Source organism: Cornus florida, unplaced genomic scaffold (assembly GCF_030987335.1).
Source record: "Cornus florida cultivar Cherokee Brave unplaced genomic scaffold, ASM3098733v1 CherokeeBrave_3.0.0_Hap2_Chr10, whole genome shotgun sequence".
Lineage (NCBI taxonomy): Eukaryota > Viridiplantae > Streptophyta > Magnoliopsida > Cornales > Cornaceae > Cornus > Cornus florida.
Genome location: NW_026775580.1, coordinates 103,952,695 through 103,976,389, shown reverse-complemented (window position 1 = coordinate 103,976,389; position 23,695 = coordinate 103,952,695). Strand labels below are relative to the sequence as shown.

General features: G+C 35.6%; 1 protein-coding gene across 1 annotated transcript; it reads left to right on the top strand.

Annotated features, from left to right (window-relative positions):
• The first annotated feature begins 17,999 nt into the window (after positions 1–17,999).
• On the top strand, positions 18,000–23,325 carry LOC132278305 (uncharacterized). The gene is made up of 4 exons (XM_059780102.1): positions 18,000–18,153; positions 18,325–18,504; positions 21,469–21,621; positions 23,033–23,325. Exons 1-4 carry the CDS (start codon positions 18,000–18,002, stop codon positions 23,323–23,325), a joined length of 780 nt encoding a protein of 259 aa, XP_059636085.1.
• The last annotated feature ends 370 nt before the right edge of the window (positions 23,326–23,695 follow it).

Sequence of the window (23,695 nt, the reverse complement as noted above, 5' to 3'; positions counted from 1 at the left end):
AGCTGTGAGTGACAAAACAAAGAGTTTGTGACACGTGCAGAGTTTGACAACTAGACATAAAATAGTAATATCCCATATGGAAAAGGAAAATGCATTTCCTACTTTTTCTTTTTCCTTCCAAAGCGTGCGCCACGCCTTATAGGCTGATAGTTTGTTTGGATAAAACCATAGAGTGATAGGTTGCAGCCTATGGCTGTGGGTCCAATCCAATCCAATATTGGACCATAATTGGTTGTAACCTTGTTTTTTTTAGTTTGTTGTTAAAAGAATTATATATATTGGGGGTGGTCCAAACTCGACCCGACTTCGATGCGAGGCGGGACGAGTTTGATCGAAATAAATAATTTATTCGTAAGACGGGTTTAGAAAATGAGTTTGCTAAGTTGGGATAAAAGTGTACAATTTATTTATTATTTCAAGTTGAAAGGTTGCTAAGTTGATTATTGGAGGATGTTAAGTGTATTGGAGGATTTTTATCAGTATATGTTTCTTGAACCAGGGATGTCCTAACTTGGGGATTCTTCAGTTTGATGGTCCAGAAAAATTCATGTACGTTCTAACTACCATGGCAAGTTGGCAACATTCATGTGTATACAGCACTGTATACATATACATAAATGTTAACTAATTGTCTTTATTGTACTGTTCATCAACCCCATTCAAATCTGTCTGTTGATCATAAATAATTAAATATTTATGTATGATTAATAAAATATATAAAATGTATAGAAACTATATCTATAAATACTTTTATGACACCACCGTAACAAAATGTAAAGAAACTATTAAAAAAAGTTGTCTTTAAAAGGTTGTGACACCAGAAAAAACACATATATAGGTCCGATATCCAAGATAGAATCAATCAATTGGGCATTTCTCCACGTTCTAGATCTTAATGTGTGTATTTTTTAATTAGCTTTGATATTCATTGCCATTAACTGCATGGTCACCTCGAAGAAAAAAAAAAAAGAAAAAAAAAGAAGAAAAAAAGCCGATTGAAATTGACATCCTACTGGGTTTATGTGATAAGGTTGGGTGACCAGGCAGTTTTTTTATTTTATTTTATTTTTATTTTTTTATTTTTAATTTTATATTTTTTTTTAACGCCAAATTGAAGAACTCACATTAACAAGAAGAAGGTACATAATCTGTAAGTAGAGCATTTAACAGCCACTGAGGCCATATACTCCACTCTAAATCGCCACAAGCGGCTTTAAAAGCATGCTTACTCAACATGTGAGTAACCAAATTTCCTTTACGAGGAATCCAAGTTAATGACGAACCAACACAATCCTTAAGCAAAAGGAGAATATCTATGAAAATAACATTAAGAGCATCAACCGAAGCAACCAAACTCATCACAGGTCGACAATCCCCCTCCACAATGATGTTATGATAACCTCAAAGGCGGAGCTGAACAAGGGCCTCTCGCAGAATCAGACCCTTTGCCATTGAAGGAGAGCACACATTTTCAAGAAAAATGGTGGCCACCTTAACAGGACGACTAAGATGGTCCCGAAGAAGCAAGCCCCCACCACAAGAACGACGGGACTGGCAAAACGAAGCATCAAAATTGAGTTTGAAACATTGATCAACCGATACGGACCACCACACCACTAGTTAAGAAACAGGAGGTAAAGGCAAAAAACTCATCCGACAGGTGAGCCGATGATGCTCCTGATATTCCTGAAAAACATTAAGTGCCAACATACTAGCATCATAAGGATCCCACCTTTTTTGCTTAAAAACCAAATCATTACGACACTTCCATAAAGACCAGCAAACAAAAGCCGCCAAAATCAAAACACTCATCGGAAACATTAGAAGCTGACCAAAGCTTAAAAAGAGATGCCCAGCGCATTGGCCAAAAGGAAGGTTGCATGGCCATAAAATCTAGACGCAAATGACATAACTTCCATACCAAATAAGCGAAAGGACATATACCTAAAAGGTGATCAACGGATTCAACAGCAAACTCACAAATAGGACACAACGGACACTCAACCACCCCATGACGCCAAAGTAAATCATTCACTGGAATACGGTCATTAAGAGACTGCCAAAATAAAAGTTGAATCTTCCGATGCGCGTGAATCAAGCTGACCTGTTTCCACATGGAACTCCGACTGGCTTCAAAACTACACCCTTCCAAAGAAGGAGAGCTCTCACTTGGACATAGAATGGATTCGGCAACATAGTAGGCATTTTTAACCGAAAATCTACCATTAGTTGAAGTTCCCCATATTTTACAGTCTAAACCTCCAGAATACTCAAAGGAATTTGCAAAATCAAATCCCGGGGTTAAAAAAACGACTAACTAAGTCAGAATTCCATTGTTGAAGAGATGGAAAAATTAAATCAGCCACCAAAGAAAAGGGAACCTCCTGGGGGCGAGAAATCACAGAGCAATTGAGGGGGTCAGGGAGCCAGTTATCATGCCAACAATGAACGGAAGTACCATCCCCAATATGCCAACGTATGCCTTTTTTAATAACCTCCTTAGAAGACAGGAGACTCTTCTAAATCCAAGAAGCACTCGGTCGATTAGGAGCGTCTACAAAATTCCAAAGCTTAAAATACTTTTGTTTGAAGGATTTGTATAAAAAAGAGTCATCTCCAACTTCCATGCGCCATGCAATCTTGGCAAGGAGAGCAAGATTAAAAACCTCCAAATTTTTAAAGCCGAGCCTGCCTTCTTATTTATACTTGCATCAATTAGGCCAACTGATCCATTTTATTTTATGCGACTTCTAGGAATCACTTCACAAAACATTGGAAAACGAGCGAGTCAAATTCTCACAATTCTTTTTAGGGAGTCTGAAGCATTACATGGAAAACGTGGGAAGAGCTGAAAGAACCAATTTTACTATAATTTCTCTCCCAGCCTTAGACAACATCGACCCTTTAAAAGAAGCAAGCTTCTTGGAGACATGCTCTTGAATGAAGTTTAAAGCGCTCACTTTAGACCGCCCAAGAAAAACAGGAAGCCCCAAATATTGGTTGTTGCAATCCACATCCTGAATACCCAAAGCCTGACGACAAAAAACCTTCTGAGAATGAGGAGTGTTTGGAGAAAAAAATAGACAAGATTTCTCCAAACTAATAAGCTGGCATGTGAGGAGTTCATATCTATTAAAGATGGCTTTAACTCATCTGACCTCCGGGTCCCGAGCTTTGCTAAAAGTAAGGGCGTCGTCAGCAAACAAAAGATATGAAATGGGAGGGCAAGCCCTGCCCGTGCGTAACCCAGAGAATTGGCATTTGCGCTCGGCTTCCTGCAATAAAACAGATAGGCCCTTGGTGCAGAATAAAAAGAGAAAGGGGGATAAAGGATCACCCTGACGGAGACCCCTGATAGGGGCAAAACAATCCCCCTGCTCTCCATTAATCAAAACCAAGTAAGAAACTAACCCAATACACTCTATCATCAAATTCAACCAGCGCCTATCAAATCCCAAATGACTCATGAACAAATTCAAGAAAGACCAACTTACTCTATCATAAGCTTTTGCCATGTCTAGTTTCAAAGCCCAAAAATGTGATTCACTAGACTTTTTCCGTTTAAGGACATGAAGGAGGTCGTGTGCTAAAATAATATTATCATGGATTAAGTGATTTGGCACAAAAGCGCTCTGGGTATCCGAAATAAGAAGATGGAGGAAGGGCTTTAAGTAATTGGCCAGCGCTTTTGAAATTTTTTTATAGGACACATTGCATAAAGCGATAGGGCAAAAATTAGACATGGTAGTCGGATGGGTCACCTTGGGGATGAGAATCAGATTTGTGGAATTAAAACCAGTGGGGAAGAAACCACCATGAAGAAAAGAATTGAATCCAAGTAAGAGATCACCTTTTAGCACCGCCCAATTAGTTTAAAAAAACATCGGAGCAAAGCCATCTGGACCGGGAGCCTTAAACGGACCTATGGATGTCAAAGCAGTAAGAAGTTTTTCTTCCGTACCATCCTTAAGTAGCTCCCTGTTCATTTCAGCAGAGACTTTGGGCTTAATAAAACTCCAAAACCAGGGATCCACCGAGTCCGGATTAGAGGAGAATAAGTGATGGAAAAAATCCTCCGCCACTTTACAGACATCATCCTTAGAGTCTTGCCATTGCCCATCAGAATCAAGTACCCCAAAAATCTCATTCTTGCGGCGTTGGATTTTAGCTTTGCGAAGAAAGAACTTCGTATTTTTGTCCCCATGAGATAACCATGTTATTCGAGATTTTGAATCCAAAAGAGTTCTTCATCCCGCCAGACTTTACCCAATTGCTGTTCCAAGAGATAACATTCTGCCCGATCGAAACCAACTTCTTGCTCTTTAAGAAATTTAATCTTCTTTATCTCGGCTTGTGAATTGTTAATTTTGCCTTGATGCCACCTTGTAAGATTTGCTTGAAACTAAGAAAGTTTATGATTAATGGAAAACAAAGGAAGACCGGAACAGGAAGAGGCCCACGCTTGAGCAACAGTAGACTGAAAATCGTCCTCTTTCACCCAACGAGCATCGAATTGAAAACGGCGTTGAAAGTGGGAGATAGAATCATTCAGACTAAGGAGAAGGGCATTGTGATCAGAACCATGCACGGTAATATTATAGAGCATGCATCACGGAAAAAACTGGAGCCACTGCTGAGAACCCAAAGCACGATCAAGTCTGGCCTGAATAAGTTTACCTCTATCACGATTGTTACACCCTTTGAACCTCAGGTCTAAAAGAAAACAGTCCTCAATGAAATTATTAAAATCCTTGAGCATCCAACCTTGCTTGACTCGGCCTCCCCTCTTTTCATCTCTATGTAGGAGAGCATTAAAATCCCTCATTAGTAACCAGTGAGGGCCTAATTGAAAGGATAAGCTATGTAGATACCGTTATTCGAAGAGTCATTCAATTTTCGAACTGGAACTGTACACACCAGTGAAAAACCACGGATGATCACTGATGAACGCTGAATATATGCATATTCGAACCCCTAAATACATATTTGTTAAGGCCTAAAGTGATACTTTTATCTATAGTTAGACTAATTTATGTTTAATGTGTGTTTATAGGTACTTTTCCAGAGAAATGATTAAAACCGAGACTTTATGATGATATTGAAGCTTACCGAGTCGTTGTCGGTCATTCAGAGCAAGCCGAGAGCTTAAATGGTGAAGTTTGAAGATATTCAAGCCTTAGAGCTCGAGCCCAAGTGTTGAGGCTCGAGCATCACAACAAATAAAGAAGAAAAGTCAACAAGGTTCAAAAGCTCGAGCCTCACCATAAGGGTGCTCAAGCCATAACCAAGGGTGCTTGAGCTTTGACCCTCAAGCTCGAGCATGAGGTGTCAGAAATTAAAGAGTTGATTTAATTGCAAGGCTATGCTCCTAGGTCTCGTGCCTCATTTCCAGGATCGAACACCATCCATTAAGGATCAAGCACTAACAACTGAAGCCCGAGCCTGGTATCCTGAAGCCCGAGCCTGGTGTCCCAAATGCTCGAGCTTTGTACCTAATGCTCAAGCCCGAGAAGCTTGGATCAAGCAATGTTAAAAGAATCCAGTCCCAGAAATATTCTAAGTGTTGAAGAAAAAGACGCTTCGAAAAATAGTTAAAGAAAATTGGCTAAGTGTCAATATAAAGATCGAGCACCATTCACTAAAGCTCAATCATCCATTCAGAGAGGCTCGAGCCTTGTTCCTGAAGCTCGAGCCTTCACCTCAAAGCTCGAGCCTTGTGCCCTTTAAGCTCGAGCCTTCCATGACATGCGACATTTAAAGTACGGGATTGCTCTCTTTATCAGCCGTATCTCATCCCAGTTGGGCCGGAAGACCTAAAAGCCCACCAAATATTATTTTCTTCTATAAAAGAAGGCGCAAGCCTTGATAGAAGGGGTCTATAATTTCAATCTCTTTGTCGATGCTTTCAGAAAGCTAAAGGTGTGGTGGCTTTTAGGGTTTCTACAACCTTAAGAATGAAGATCCTGAGAAGAGAAGTGTTGTTCGTGACGAAGGACATGAACTCAACACAGATGCTACCCAGTCTCGTCATGAGTAGCTAAACCCTTTCTTAGGGCACTGATGTAACCCAACCTCATGTTATGTTTGATTGTTTTAACTCTGGGATTGTTTTAATATATGATTCTTTTTCTTGATTATATGACTATAAGCGTTCGAGACAACTCAAGTGGTTTTCATGCATTAATAGATTATAAACTGTTATTCTCTTGTCTTAGATGTAATAGTTTGTTCTTTATTCCTAACCTATCTTGTTGTGCGGTATCTGCCGGAGCCCTGCCGAATACAAGAATATAGGTCATATAATGGTACTTTAATGTTTTTTACAAAAGAATGTTTTCATAATCTATGCTTAGGAAAGGTGGTTTATTCGTAAAGTAGTTAAAATATGTAGAGTAGGTAGGTGGATAGTCTACGCTTACTGCAGATAGGTTATAGTTAGCTAATCTTGTAAAATATCTTTCTTTAAAACCCGAATTGAACGAATGTTATTGAGTTCAATTCTTTTGGAAAATATCATTGTTAAATTCCCAGAGTTAGTATAATTAACCATAATATGATGGTTGTGGTAAAGTCAAAGCCCTAAGACTTTTTCTCTCTCTGATCATTTAAATTAGTTCAATTCGTGCTATTTAAATATTGCATTATAGTTTTAGTTTGCTAAATCGTGACAACCAACAATTTTTCCAACCAATTACCTGTAAACCAATAAAACTAAATTGAAAACTGAGTACAAATCTCATCTCCCTATGGATTCGATATCTTCTCTACGTAGAACTATCCTACACGATATCATTCGATTGCAAGAGACATATCAATTTTGGCGCCGTTATCGGGGAGATTACTTTTTATTTTAGTTTTTAATTAGTTATTTTGGTTTACCAGTCTTTGGACTTTCTGATATCTCATCTTACTTCTTTTTCCTTTCAGGTACAAGTTAGCAGTGAGGGCAAAGACGCTTGAGGGAGAAAAGCTTCAGTTTATTTAACCTTTTTGTGAGTTCTTATTGTTTTCTATTGCTTGGAATATTTTATTTTTGCTACTGTTAGGATTAGTGGAACCAGTGCATGTTAACTCGCTATAATCGGATAACACATTTAGTGCATGATCCTGAAATAGAGAGAACTTTTAGGCAATTAAGAAAGCTTAAAAAATATCTAAATTCGATAGGAAGTTCTTCTGATAATATGGCTGAACAGCGTAATGCACCGGGTAATAATGGTAATGGGAATGGAGAATAGGTTCCACCTATTCCTCCACCACAACCACAATTGAAGGACCATTTCATTCCTACCACATATACTTCCCCTTCGTGCTTTATTTTTCCAGATGCTGATGCAACCCATTTTGAGATCAAGCCTGTTATGATCTAAATGCTTCCTATTTTCCATGGGTATGCAATAAAGAATCTCTATAAGCATCTGGATATGTTTTTGGAATTGTGTTCAACTACCAAGTTGAATACTCTTACCAACGATTCATTCAGAATGCGACTTTTCCAATTATCTCTCAAGGAAAAACCAAGAACTTAGTTGCAGTTCCTTCCAACAAATTCCATATCTACATGGGACATGTTGCAATAGGAGTTCTTGAAAAAATACTATACTGTGGGTAAAACCTCGCAAATGAGAAGAGAAATCATGACATTTTCCCAAATCCCGAGAGAACAGCTCCATGATGCATTGGAGAGATATAATGATCTTTTGTGAAAGTGTCCACACCATGATATTGCTCAATAACACTTAATACAGATCTTCTATGATAGTCTTACAGACTCGTATAGAAATATGGTCGATGCTTCTAGTAATGGAGCTTTTCTGCGTAAGAGTCTAACTGATGCTTGGGAACTGTTTGAGGCCCTAAGTGAAAACTCAGTGTAACATGCTTCTTCCTCTAGGTCTAGGTTTTTACCTGGAATGCATAAGGTTGAAAAACTTTATGAGGTAGATAAATCTAGTGAGTTAGCCCCTCAAATAGAAGCCTTGAACCGTAGGTTCGATCAAATTTTATCATCTAGCTTTGTTCCTATTGCTAATCCACAAACTGCCTTACCCAAGGAAGTTTGTTCAATCTGTGTTAATCCAAACCATTTTGTTGATACTTGCCCTATGCTTGGCCAATCATCTGAGACCCCACAGGAGCAAGTGAATGCTGCATTCTCTAGACCAGTCTATAATCCATATTCTTCTACATACAATTCTGGCTGGAGAGATCATCCCTATCTGTCATGGCATAATCCAAATTAAGGAAACACTGCTCCCAAATCTCAGGGGCAGTATCAAAATTCATCTAATCCTATGCCACAAAATAATTCTTTCAACCAATCTGGTATTTACCGTCCACCTCAGTTTAGAAATCAACCCACTCAAGCTCCTAATCTTCCACCTCCTCCTAGAAATTCTGTGTTTGAGGAACAAATACTTAATGCTCTTGTGGATCTGAAAGCCAATACCTAACTTCTTAATTCTCATTCTCAAGCCATAGCAAAGCTAGAGGCACAAGTTGGGCAAATTGCGAGTACTTTATCTCGAAGAGAGGATGGAAAGCTGCCTAGTCAGCCAATAGCCAACTCGAAAGGGCAGACTTACATGATTGATGAAACCAATTCCTCAGGTATTCATCATGAGCAAGTTAAGGCTATTACTACATTGAGGAATGGTCGAGTGGTTGATAACCAAGTTGAAAAAGGATAGGAGAAAAAAGAAAGGCTTAGGATTCCCATAATTCCTATCATTCATAATCCACATCCCAAGGATGTTTCCTCAAGTGCTATTCCACAATCCACAAAAGTAGTTGAAGGTGGAGTTACTTCTTCATCTACTCCTAACCATGAGATGGCTTATGAGGCAAAAACGCCTTATCCTGAACGTCTCAAGGAACCCTCCCACTTTGGTAAACAAGGGGAGAAAATTCAAGATATGATGGAGGTCTTTAAACAGGTCAAAATCAATCTTCCTCTGTTCGATGCTATAAAGCAAATTCCAGCCTACTCCAAATTTCTAAAGGACTTGTGTACTCTAAAGAGAAATTCCAAAATCCAAGTTCCTAAGAAAGTTTGTCTCACCGAATATGTTAGTGTTATTCTTAAGTACAACACTCCTCTAAAGGTTAAAGATCCTGGAGCTCTTACAATTTCTTGCACCATTGGAAACAATGTGATAGAGTGAACACTCCTTGACCTTGGAGCAAGTGTTAATCTTATTCCTTGCTCGGTGTATGAGAAGTTAGGTTTGGGTGAGTTAAAACATATGTCGGTTGTTCTACAGCTTGTTGACTGTTCTGTCAGACTACCATGAGGTATTGTTGAAGATGTACTTATAAAAGTGGACAAGTTCTATTTTTCGGTCGATTTTCTAGTTCTTGATACAGAACCAACCCACGATTCCAAAAAGTATATTCTAGTCATTCTTGGGCGACCTTTTCTAGCGACAGCGAATGCTTGCATTAACTGTAGGACTGAAGTCATGGATTTATCTTTTGGGAATATGAAAGTCAATCTTAACATCTTCAATGCTATTCATCATCCCCACGATGATAGTAAATGCTTCTTCCTTGATATTATTGATGAGTTGGTTGAAGAATCACTCCCAACTATTTTATCCAAGGATCCTTTAGAAGCTTGTCTGAATCACTTCAACTATGAAGATTTCGATATTGATTCTTCAATAGCTGAAGTGAATTCTTTGCTAGATTCCACTCTTATCACAGATTTTCCTCCATGGAAATCTAGGTTAGAGCCTCTTCAACCACTTTCTAGTACTTTGCCTATTCTTTCTTTAGAGTCTACACTTAAGCTTGAGCTTAAACCACTATCAGAAAAGCTCGAGTATGCTTTCTTGGGTTTAAATGACACCCTCCCTGTGATCATTTCTTCTAATCTAACAAGTTCCCAAGAAAGTAGTCTCTTAAAAGTTCTTGAGTAAAATAAAAAGGCTATTGGGTGGAGTGTGGCTGATTTGAAAGGAATTTAGCCCCACAATTTGCATGCATCAGATTCATTTGGAAAAGGATTCCCGAACATCTCGGGAACTCCAACGAAGATTGAATCCTAATATAAAAGAGGTGGTGTTAAAGGAAGTTATGAAGTTACTAGATGCGGGAATAATCTACCCCATCTCAGATAGCAAGTGGGTGAGTCCTACTTAGGTAGTATCTAAAAAGACATGTATTACAGTAGTTGAGAATTCCGAGGGTGAATTACTTCCACAGCGCACCACCACTGGATGACGTGAGTATTAATTACTGGAAACTCAACTTCGCTACTAGAAAAGATCATTTTCTACTTTCATTCATTGATCAGATTCTAGAGCGATTGGCTGGCCAGAGCTATTATTGCTTTTAGATGGATATTCCGGCTATAATCAGGTGGCCATTGATCCTAAGGATCAAGAGAAAACTACTTTTATTTGTCCATTTGGTAAGTTTGCATATAGACGGATGCCTTTCAGATTATGTAATGCGCCAACAACATTCTAGAGGTGTATGATGTCTATCTTTTCAGACATGGTTGAAAATTTTCTCGAAGTCTTTATGGATGACTTCTCTATTTTTGGGTCTACATTCGAAAACTGTCTTCAAAATCTTTCCCTAATGCTTTAGCGTTGTAGGGAAACAAATCTTATTCTTAGTTAGGAGAAGAGCCATTTTATGGTTCAAGAGGGTATTGTTTTAGGACATATCATTTCAAAGAGAGGTAGTGAAGTTGATAGAGTTAAACTAGATTTGATCTCTAAATTGCCTCCTCCTACCTTCGTAAGGGGAATGCGATCATTTCTTAGGCACGCCGGGTTCTATCGACGCTTCATTAAAGATTTCAGCAAAATTTCCCGTCCTTTGTGTAATTTACTCGCAAAGGACGCTCCTTTTGTCTTTGATGAGTCATGCCTTGAAACTTTTCATAAGCTTCGTTCAATTCTTTTTTTAGCTCCTATCATGAATCCTCCGAATTGGGCTATTCCATTTGAGATTATGTGTAACGCATCTGCTATGCTATGGGTGTTGTCTTAGGACAACGAGTGGATAAACTTCCTCATGTTATCTACAATGTGGGCAAAACTCTGTCAGATGCACAGTTGAATTATACCACCACTGAAAAAGAGCTGCTTGTAGTTGTCTTTACTTTGGATAAATTCAGATCATATTTATTAGGTTCCAAAGTTGTAGTCTATTCTGATCATTCTGCTTTGAGACATATTCTTTCCAAAAAGGAAACCAAACCCCGTTTGATTTGATGGATCCTCTTGCTTCAAGAGTTTGATTATGAGATCCGGGATAAGAAAGGGTCATTAAATATTGTAGTTGACCATCTTTCTAGAATTCGTATTGAGGATACCTCAACTTCACTTCCAGTTTGTGATTCTTTCCCGGATGAACAACTATTTGGGGTTTCTCAGACGGATTTGTCTTGGTTTACTGATATTGTGAATTATCTCGCAATAGACAAAATTCATTTATCTTGGCCAATTATAACAAAGGGACGGCAAACGTTCATAGCGAAATTTAGTCCACTAACGAATACCACCATGAAGAATTTTTAACCCTTGGTGAAATGATTGAGAGACATTGACACCCACTCGAAGCCGAAGGTAACGGCCACCACCATTAAGACCCAAATCACGAACTTCCACATGATCACAGGATAGAAAGGAGGAGGCAATATCACGAGCAACTTCTTCAGTAGTTAATTGGATGGGAACATTGGTAACCCTAACCCAAAAAGACACTGTTAAAAAAGAGGACAGCTTAAAATCGAACGACGGCGACCAAGGTTGGATTGAAAGCAGATCGCCATCAAAACTCCACGGACGATTACGCATAATCTGCTCAGAATCCTCTGCACTAGGAATTAGAAACTGAAACATCAGATCACGAATATGATACATTTGAAGACCGTCACAATCCTAAGCTTCACTTAGGGCTTTTCTCATCCCAAATAGCTTCACCGGCTTTGCAGTAAAAAGATTACCAACCAAACTATTGGCACACCATTTAGCCCCTTCTTGAGCCGCGACGCCAGTAATAACTATCTCTTTCTCTTCTTCAGCAGAGAGCGTATAAAAGTCAAGAAGGAAGGTAAGCTCGTCCTCCATAACACCAAAGAAACCAGAACTTGGCTTACCAAGAAAAAGGAAAAAACTAGAGCCACTTGACACGCAAAAGACACTGTTTGGAAACCCCTCCCACTCACCCATTGGAGAATGAAGAAGAAAACCCTCTAGTTGCAGCTAAGGGATCATGTGATATTTTTACAATCAATTTCAATCGTCTTTATTGAGTTTAGAAAGAGAGTTTTAATTTAACCTCCACCAAACTCTAAACCAGATCCAATTAATAATAAATACTATATAAATACAGATTATTTTATTAGTCATCGGCCCCTCATTTTTTTATGATAATTTAAAATTTAATAATATTTTTATTATTATTATGATTAAAAATTTCACAAAAATTTATTTTAATTTTTTTTAAAGTTGAGTTGTTTTTCTTAAAACGTATGTATACCAGGTGTCTTGAACTTGCCCCAGGATGAGATGGATTTGAAAATATATATATATATTTATGAGATGGTTTCAGAAAATGGATACCCATTCCAAACCTGCTCTGACTAAGATGCAAGGTAAGACAAGATGAATTTTAAAAAAGATTTTTTAATTTGATGGTCCACAAATATTCGTGTTTACCTTCCATGACGACACTACCATATCCCGAAATGGATCCAGAATGCGGAAGCGAAAATCAGAAACAAGGTCTCTAGGGATACACGACATCCCTAAAACACCAATGTGACCTTCCATGAAGTCACGGAATTTAAAAGAATCAAATGCGGAAGTTAAGATTTATAAAATGGAATTGGTAATACATAAATGTTAATTAATTATTTTTTACTGTTCATCAACCCTTTTAAAAATTGTCTGTTTATCATAAATAATTAAATATTTGTGTATGATTAATAAAATAAAAATGTATAGAAACTATATCTATAAATTATACTTTTATGACACAAAATTTATAAAACTATTAAACAAAAAGGTATCTTTATAAATAATAATAAAAAAAATGGTAGCGACAGAGAAGAAGAAAACATATATAGGTTCGACATCCAAGACAAGAATCAATCAATTGGTGGAAACCAGCCTTTCTCCATCTGCATCCATGTGTGTATTTTTTAATTAGCTTTGATCTTCGGAAAAGCTGATTTTTAATTCATTGCCATTAATTGCATAGTCACTCAGCCTTATCACATAATCATATTCATATAATATATATTACTATTTCTGTACCAAAAACAAGTGCCATTTTTAAGAAATTGTAATAATTTAATTTGTGAAAGTTACAGTTCTTTAAAAATAATATTTTTTATAAAATGAAAGGAGTATATTTCAGACATATATATTCATGTGTGATTTTAATTATTTAATTCCAGAACTGATAGCTAGGCCTGAACATTATCATATTCATATATATATAATATTTCAGGCATCAATTTGCGCTTTTAATTAAGTATATGATTCCAAATCTGAAAGCTAGTCCTGCAATCATTCCAAATATTTAATGTTAATTAACCTTCAAGTTCGTGCTTCACAGAATTCGAGTTGCAGCATATGCAAACTTTGGTTATCAAGTTTTGAATTTTGAATTGCTTTCATGCAGGGCGGAGACTGGATTTTATAGTTGGGGCCGAACTTACAATTAATATAAGACTATTTTAAATCATATATATATATATATATATATATATATATTCAAGAAGGGATCAAGAATTATATAATGAGGTGGGCTAATTTATTATGGGGTGAGCTAGTACTTTTTTTTTTTTTTTTTTTTTTTTTGGGGGGGGGGGGTGGGATTGGGCTAAAATTACCTCTAGCGAACAAAAAAAAAAAATTTTCGGTGGACTCCAGAACCCATATTATCGATTATAGTCATACAAAAATTTATCAAACTAATCCTTAGCCAATTTGTGTTAAAAAAAAAAAAAGGGACTATATTTAGTCAAAAATGACATAAATATATACAAAAATTAATCAAAAAGACCAAATAATTACTACAAAAGATCAAATAATTAACTTTGAGACAATAAAATTTATATATTATCGATTGGTAGCTTTGCTATCATCAATGAAAAATAAACGTATAAGAAAGTCGTGTATTTTTAATAAAAAGTTAGAAACTATTTATAATTAGAAAATATTCTAGGGGCAAGTAAAAACAGAAAAAAAAAAAGTATAAAAAAGTCGTGTATTTTTAATAGAAAGTTAAAAACTATTTATAGTTAGAAAATATTTAAGTATTTTTAATAGAAAGTTAGAAGCCATTTATAGTTAAAAAATATTCTGAGAGCCAAGTATGCATTTATTTATACTATTTTTCATTTTAGATTATACTAATAAAAGTTAATAATTTGGGGGGGGGGGGGGGGGGCCGCATCCCCCTGCAAGTTGAAAACAATAATTTAAAGTTTGAACTAATTTTTGCTTTCATACTAAACCTAGCTACATGTCTATTAAGCAAGCAAATAATAGGGTTAAATCAGATAATATGATTCCTGCCAACCTAAATAATTATAACATAGTTTAAATATATAAAACGCCACTAAAAACAAATACTAATCATGCATTTAAAGTCGGTTGATATTTTAGCTCTTAACCCATATGATTTAAACAAGCAAAATTTAGGATAATCAATAAGATGATTCTTGCCAACCTAATTAATCATATTTCTAAATCTGAAAGAAAAAAAGAAAAAAAGAAAAAAACAAACTAGTAGAAATATATAAAACTATAAAAGCCACATGATTCAAAGTCTCTTAATTATTATAATTCTGAACTCACATGTAAACAAGGAAATTAATACTAGGATAATTAATCAGATTTATTCTTGCCAACTAATTTGAATCATAACTTAATTTCATAAAAGAACTACTACAAACTAGTACAAATTAGAAGACTCGAATTCATTTTAGTCAAAAGTTTTTTTTTTTTTTGTTTGACAGGGTTAAAAGTTAAAAAAAGAACAACATTTAAACGACTAACTGACTGAGGCCCAATTTGGTAATTGAGTACATCAAATTCTGGCAAAAGAAAAAAAAAAAAAAAACAGAAAAACAGACAAAAGAGCAAAATACCCCCCTGTACTATACTTATGTTGCAAAATGCCCCCTTGAACTATTTTTTTGAAGCAAGTTGTTCCCTTCAATTATCAAAAACAAGCAAAATGCCCCCTTAAATTCACCGGAAACTAATTTCAGATCAACAGAAGAGTACAATTACTAATTTACCCTTACTTATTAATTTATTATAGGGTAAAGTACAGTCACACCCCATGAGGTTTGGCAAAAGGATACTCAGAGGAAAATTACCTATTTTTTGGACAAAGACACCCTTGAAGGTTCAAAAATGGACAAAGACACCCCTTTACATGAGAAATTAACCAAATTACCCTTTGACCATTTAGGAGACTTTTTTAACTTTACAATTTAATAAATTGAACCAATCTACCCTCATAAACAATTTATGCATAAAAAAAAGTAAAAAAAAAAAAAAAAAGCTTTATATTGTTCACTTTTTTTTTTTTTTTTTTTTTACTTTATAAATGTCCCAACTTCTTAAAGATGTAGACGTTGAAAATGATTTTTTGATCCAATACATATATTTCAAATCAATTATATTTTGTTATTACTTCTTTTCTTTTTTATTTTTAAATTAAGATGCTTAATTCTTTCATCTAAAAAAATTAAACCAATCTATTTTCCTTAAAAATAAAAAATATGGTACCAGTATAACTTTATGTATCTTAAATTATATATCAAATATTATGCATTTCCCAACATAAAAGGAAAAATAATAATAATAAAGCAAAGGGAAAAAAAAATAAAACAAATGGGAAAAAAATAATAAAACAAAGGGATAAAAAAAAAAAAAAACAAAGGCACGCATAAAGTTATATTGGTACCTATTTTCTTTTATGTTGGGAAATACATAATATTTGATATATAATTTAAGATGCATAAAGTTATACTGGTACCATATTTTTTATTTTTAAGGAAAAGGGATTGGTTTAATTTTTTTAGATGAATGAATTAAGCATCTTAATTTAAAAATAAAAAAGAAAAAAAGTAATAACAAAATATAATTTATTTAAAATATATGTATTGAATCAAAAAATCATTTTAGATATCTACATTTTTAAGAAGTTGGGACATTTATAAAGTAAATAACTGAAAAAAAAAGTGAACAATATAAAGTTTTATTTATTTTTTTTATTTTTTTATGCATAAATTATTCATGAGGGTAGATTGGTCCAGTTTATTAAATTGTAAAGTTAAAAAAGTATCCTAAACAGTCAAAGGGTAATTTGGTCAATTGTTTTATATAAATGAGTGTCTTTGTCCATTTTTGAACCTTCAGGGTGTCTTAGTCCAAAAAATAGGTAAGTTTCATCTGAATGTCCTTTTACCAAACCTCAGGGATGTGGCTATACTTTACCCTTTATTATAATAAAATAAAATATCTGCTATCATAAAATGACCACTTTGCCCCTATATATATATATATTCTTTCCCCTTTCATTTTTTTTTTCAACTCTCTTTCACTTTCTTCGCTACCCACCATCGCCACCACCCCTCCTTTCTCTTCTCCACTGATGTCGCTGGCCACATATACATATACATATACGAACATGGATGAGATATGGGTATTTAAAGACCATCGTTTAGTTCTTGTTTGTGATCTGTGGAGTTATATAATCGAAGGGTTTTAACTAGCTCTGAATTTGTAATTTGAATTAGTTTCGAGTACTTTTTGTGCTTTTCTATTAGATATATTCCTTTATGATAGAATGTAACAGAAAATTTTCTTTGAAGCTGTGCTCTCGTCCTTTTGTAAACTAAAGAAACCCATTTCAGAGTAATTTTGATTTAGGGTTTTCAATTGGGGAGAGATGACGCTAGAGTAAACTTCTCCTTTTTCTACAATATGTGTTTGATGTGATCCGGTAGATATTTTCATTTTAGGTTTTGAATTTCAAATTTGAAAATTGTGCTTTTGTGCGTTTATAACTTCTGTGAAAAAACTAAGAATACAGTGGAGAAGTGGAAGGCTTTTGGTATCACTATTACAACTTGATTTTCTTGAACTTATGCCATTTTCAAGAGTTGTACAAATTGTTGTTACAAGGAGAATCTAATTGCTTCTTCTTATTCTTTTTTGGGTCCTCTCTCTTCTCCATTAATGTCGCTGCCTAGATATACATATACATATATAGACATGGATGGAGTGGAGAAGAGAGAGAATGGGTGGTGGAGATGATGGGCAGCGACATCAGTGGAGAAGAGAGAGGAGGGGTGGTGGCGATTGTGGGTGGCGAAGTGAAAGAGAGATGAAAAAAAACGTAAAGAAAAAAATGAAACGGGAAAGAAGATAGGGGCAAAGTGGTCATTTCAAGATAACAGATATTTTGATTTATTATAATAAATTAATAAATAATGGTAAATTAGTAATTATGCTCTTCTGTGGGTCAGAAATTAGTTTCGGTGACTTTTAAAGGAGCATTTTGTTATTAGAAATTAAACTTTATTATATTTTTAAAATGTCTTTGAAAGTCATGGGTGCTTTTTTATTTGGTGTTTAATTTTATATTTATGTGAGTTTTTATTGGAGTTAGTTGGGGACATGAGAGTTACAATTAGTAATGGTCATGTTAGTGGGAGTTTTGCTTACTAAATGTTATGTTAGTGGGGTGTTAATTTTTCATTTATATTTATGTTTTGAAGCCTATATAAACCCATGTATTGTACCCATTTTCAATCAAGTGAAATAAAAAGTATTTTCCTCCATTTCTATTCTCTTCCAAATAGTATAGTGTTGTGTGTGTAACTAGGCCACTATTTTCAATAAAGTGGTATCAGAGCTAGTTTATGAGAGAGAGAAGAAATGGTAAACAATTCGGTTCCATTTCAAATGCCTCGATTCACCAAAGATAACTATGAAAATTGATGTATCCGTATGAAGGCAATTTTGGGAGCACAAGATGTGTGGGAAGTTGTTTCCAAAGGTTATGATGAGCCAGAAGTTGAGGCAACTTTGTCTCAAGCCGAAAAAGATGTTTTACAAGCCATGAGAAAGAAGGACCAAAAGGCGGTTATGACCATCCATCAATGTTTGGATGATGGAATGCTATAAAGAGTTGCTAGTGTAGAAAATGCAAAGCAACTATGGGAGATTTTTCAAAATTCCTTCCAAAGAGTTAATAAAGTGAAGAAGGTTCGCCTCCAAACATTATAGGGTGAATTTGAAGCATTGTATATGAAGGAATCTGAATCAATTTCAGATTATTTTTTGAGGGTACTGGCTATTGTAAATCAATTAAGGAGATATGGCGAAACCACTATGACTGATACAAGGGTCGTTGAAAAGATCCTTCGGTCGTTGGATTCCAAATTCAACTACATTGTTGTAGCCATTGAAGAGTCAAAGGATTTGGATTCCATGACTGTTGATCAACTCATGGGTTTGTTGCAAGCTTATAAAGAAAAGGTGGTAAAGAAACAAGAAGTTTTGGAGCAAGTGCTACAAACAAAGTTTTCGTTGAACGAAAGAGACGAAAAACATAGAGGAAATTAAAGGGGCTGAGGACATGCAAATGCACGTGGCTGAGGAAGAGGAAGAGGCCGTGGAAGAGGAGAAAGAAGCGGCTAACACGCAACCAACAATGAAGAAAAAGTCCATGACTCATAACAAATAAGAGGTCGTGGTAGAGGAAATTACTCAAGGTCATATGGAAGGAGGTACGATAAGTCTCAAATTCAATGTTACAATTGTCAAAAGTATGGTCATTATGCTTCGGAATGTAGAAATGTTGCTAACAATGTTGAAGAAAAGGCTAATTTTGTTGATGAAGAAGTGGAGCTGTAATACCCCTAATTTCAAAAGAATAGTCCTGGTATTTACTTTATTGTTTAAATTGCATTTTTAGATTTACTTTATTATTTAAATTGCATTTTTAGATTTACTTTATTGTTTAAATTGCATTTTTAATTGCTGAAGTGTTTATGTGTTAAGTTAATTGATTTAAGTGTTATTTTAATTGACTTTTGTTTTGTTTTAATTGATTATTTGATTAATTGTATTATTAGTTGTTTTACGTATTGGTTTTAGTTGTATTAATTACAAACTTGTTTACATTGAATTTAGTTAATTAAATTTAATTAGTTTATATCTTAACGTGATTGTATGGAAGGTGGCACTCATATAGTTATTAGGTTTTCAGGTCAGCCAACTTTGGAATAAAACCTAGGTTGTTCTATGGGCCGAGTTTCAGTTTAGGGTTTAGTTGGACTTAGGTTTAAGGGTGGCCTATAAATACATGTACTACATTCTGTTTAGGGTTTTAGAACCTTATTCACGGCATATAGAGAATGAGAGGTGTATAGAGGAATCTGGGATAGAACAGAGAGGGAAAAACGAAAGAATCGCCGGAAAAGCTTAGGAGAAAGACGTTGAGATTTTTGAACCAAATCTCACAGGCAAGTTCTATAACTAACTCTATCTCTTTGGCCTGTGTTCTTTGCATCCATAATTCAATCCCAGGATGGAATAAAGATAAATTAATTTGATTGCACAATTATTTGTTTCAAAACAGTATGGGTTCTTGTATGTGTTTTCTACTCGCTTTGAAATTGCTTTTGCTTGATTCTTGTTCTAATTGAATTTAATTAATAAGTAATGAATTTAATTAACTCTGGAACACACTAGGGTTTAGTTTTAATCAGTAAGAAACTTGGTTTGGAGGAACAAAGTTGCCAGACATCACCGGAGTTGAAGGAGACGAGGGAACAGGGGAAGAACCCGCTCTATTTTGAAAAGAGTAGGCTCACCCAAGAGTAGAGCAGGCTCCACCATGAGTAGAGCCGGCTCTTAAAGCCTTGGAGGCGTCTCCACCATGTGTGGAGCCGGCTCCTTAAAGGGTTTTCAGATTTTTTTTGGTTTTCTGCGAGACTGTTAGCTACTGTGCTTGGGTTAATGGGTTTCCGGGGTCAACTGAGGGTTTAATTAGAGGTTCTCAGTGATGTTTAAGTTCCTATTAAAATTTCAAAAGTCGTGGAATACATATTATACCATAGGAGGTTAGTATAAGAGACAATATAAAACTTTTAAGAAAGTTTACATGGTTGCTTTGTTGCGGATGATTCAAGTTGTTTAATTTTAAATTAGCAATTGAATTAGGAGTTTGATATTTAAATCATGTAGCAGGGGTAAGAGATTAAACATGTCAACTTAAATAAATTCTGTGGTGCTTAATAATGAATTAGTTGATGTTTACAAAATTGTGGTTTTTATCAACTTACTGAGTATGGTGGTATGGTTACAAGCAAGCATGTTAATATTATTATTATTATGTTTATTATGGATTACATGATGGTTATATCTGTTCTCTGCATTTTAAATTTGTTAGAGAATCATGTACTAGTAGTATTGAACAAGCATGCTATTTTACACATTCTTGTTATACTTGCATTGGATATGTTGATATTGATATGTTTACTGTTATCTATATTATCAACACTGAATGGATGGTTTGTATGCACCGGTATGGGACGGTGACATACCAAGGGGATTAGTTCTACCTACTTCGGATTAAGGGATGGATTAACTACAAAAGTTAAGTCTTACCTGTATTTTTGTGTCAAATCATTAAACAGTTGAGTGACACATTGGTTTGGAATGGATTTTAAATATATTTTTATGGTGCCACGATATGAGCCTGAGTCTCAGAGTCGTTGGTTAGGGAATGTATATGCATTGGGATGCATAGCTGGCTATGATGGTTGGATGTGTACCCTGTTAGGTCTAGGTAGTCATGCCCACTCTTGGTGCGCTTTGCATGGTGCCTACTAGTCAGGTTGAGACGAGTCTGTAGTCCAGTGAGAGTTCTGTAGTGTGAATATATATATATATATCTACGGACTATTTAGTTATTGTTGGATTGGTTAGGATGTACATGCGTATCGGGTCTCTACTTGGATTGTAATAGTATAGAACTTGCGCATGGGCCTGACCCACTTCTATTTTTCAGGTACACGACAGTTCCAGGCTTAGACGAGATCGTGCTGAGCAGAGATTTCTACTCACTCTACCGACGACGTAGGACTTCTCTCTATAGCTTATTTTGGGATGTTCTTTCAGTTATTTTTATTACAGTTCGGATTATTATTAGGGGTCCACTAGAGATGGATTCCCGAGTTGTTTAATCTATTGGAGGTTTGGATTATGGGATTTAAGTATTTATCTCTAAGGATTTTATTTTAGTTTCTTTCAGCTTTTAATATTTATTCTTATTGCATTTTGTCTTCTGTGTTCGTTTCTAAAATATTAATTGTTTGATATTCCTTCGGGTTTGGGCCTGAGCCTGATCAACCCGTGTCTCGGATCCGAGGGGTATCACAGGAGCTAACTTTATTGTTGGCATACAAAGGTGAAAGGAGTGATCAAGAAAATGTGTGGTATCTTGACACTGGTGCTAGCAACCATATGTGTGGTAGCAAAGAGAAGTTCGTTGATATTGATGAATCAATAAATGGCAAGGTGACATTTGGAGACTTATCACAAATTCCGGTAAGAGGGAAAGGTAAAATATTGATTTGTTTGAGGAATGGGCATCATCAATTTATCTCTAATGTTTATTATGTGCCTAATATGAAGAATAATATTTTGAGTTTGGGACAACTCTTAGAAAAAAAGGCTATAATATTTCCATGAAGGATTGTAGTTTATCGATAAGAGGTCCATTGGGTAATTTGATTGCCAAGGTTCCAATGACAAAGAACCGTATGTTTTTGTTAAATATTCAAGCCGACGAGGCCAAATGTTTGAAGGCTTGTTTTAATGATTTAACTTGGCTTTGGCACTTGAGACTTGGGCACTTGAATTTTGGAGGATTAGAGTTGTTGGCCAAAAAGAAGATGGTGAAGGGATTGCCTTTCATTAGCAATCCAAATCAATTATGTGAAGGATGTCTCGTTGGAAAGCAATCAAGGAAAAGTTTTCCTAAAGAAGTTACCACAAGAGCTATGGCGCCACTACAACTTATCCATTCGGATGTTTGTGGTCCAATTTCTCCATCATCATTTGGTAAGAATAATTATTTTTTATTATTCATTGATGATTTTAGCCGAAAAATATGGGTGTATTTTCTTAAACAAAAATCGGAAGTGTATGAAATTTTTAAGAAATTTAAAGCACTTGTTGAAAAACAAAGTGGCTATGATGTAAAGGCTCTTCGATCCGATAGAGGTGGTGAATTCACATCAAATAATTTCAAAAAATTTTGTGAAGAAAATGGAATTCACCATCCTTTAACGGTTCCGAGATCGCCCCAACCAAATGGAGTTGCAGAAAGAAAGATCAGAACCATTCTCAATATGGCTCGAAGCATGTTTAAAAGCAAGGAAATGCCTAAAGAATTTTAGGCTAAAACGGTTGATTGTGCGGTGTACTTGTCTAACCGGTGTCCTACTAGAAATGTGCAAGACAAAACACCACAAGAAACATGGAGCGGAAGAAAGCCTAGTGTCTCTCATTTGCGGGTTTTTGGGAGCATGGCTTATGTGCATGTGGCGGATGAAAAGAGGACCAAGTTAGACAACAAAAGTGAAAAAATGGTGTTCATTGGCTATGATGCAAGTTTCAAAGGCTACAAGTTGCACAATCCAAGCAATGGGAAGATTGTCATTAGTAAAGTGTTGAATTCGAAGAGGGAGCCACATGGGATTGGAATACTCCAAATGAAGACTATAATATTTTTCCAATTTCGGAAGAGGAGCAAGATAATGAAGGCATGTAGCAGCCCATTTCTCCACTAACATCACCTCCATCACCATCAATTCAAGATCAATCAACTCCATCATCATCAAGTTCAAGTGATACACCACCACTTCGCATAAGGAGTCTTCGTGACATATATGACGAAACGGATGAGGTAACGGAAATGTTAGGTGATCTAATACTTTTTTGTCTCTTTGTGGATTGTGAACCCGTAGGATTTGAAGAGGCGGCACACGACAAAAAATGGAGAAATGCTATGGATGAAGAAATTAAATCCATAGAGAAGAATGACACATGGGAGCTTGCTACACTTCCAAAAGAGCAAAAGGCAATTGGTGTCAAATGGGTGTATAAAGCAAAGAAGAATGCAAATGGTGAAGTTGAAAAATATAAAGCAAGATTGGTCGCCAAGGGGTACAACCAAAAACCTGGAATTGACTATGATGAGGTATTTCCACCCGTAACTCATTTGGAAATAATTAGATTGTTAATTTCTTTGGCAGCCTAAAACAATTGGAGAATCCACCAAATGGATGTAAAATCGGCTTTCTTGAATGGGTTTCTTAAAGAAGAGGTATATGTTCAACAACTCATGGGCTATGTTGTAAAGGGGCAAGAAAACAAAGTCTTGAAATTGAAGAAGGCTTTATATGGCTTGAAGCAAGCACCAAGGGTGTGAAATAAGCGAATTGACAAATATTTTCAAGACAATAATTTTTCAAATTGCCCATATGAACATGCTCTTTACTCCAAAGTAAGTGAGAATGGAGATATATTTTTTGTTTGCTTGTATGTGGATGATTTAATCTTCATAGGTAACAATCCAAAAATGTTTGAAGATTTTAAGAAGGTTATGGCTCGAGAGTTTGAGATGACGG

What these genes read in the sequence shown, in the direction of transcription:
- LOC132278305 (XM_059780102.1), top strand. Translation starts at nt 18,000, where the DNA reads ATGAAGGCAATTTTGGGAGCACAAGATGTGTGGGAAGTTGTTTCCAAA. An exon ending in GGTTATGACCATCCATCAAT is followed by an intron (nt 18,154 to 18,324) that starts GTTTGGATGATG and finishes AATCAATTTCAG; the next exon opens with ATTATTTTTTGAGGGTACTG. An exon ending in AATTCCGGTAAGAGGGAAAG is followed by an intron (nt 21,622 to 23,032) that starts GTAAAATATTGA and finishes GTGAACCCGTAG; the next exon opens with GATTTGAAGAGGCGGCACAC.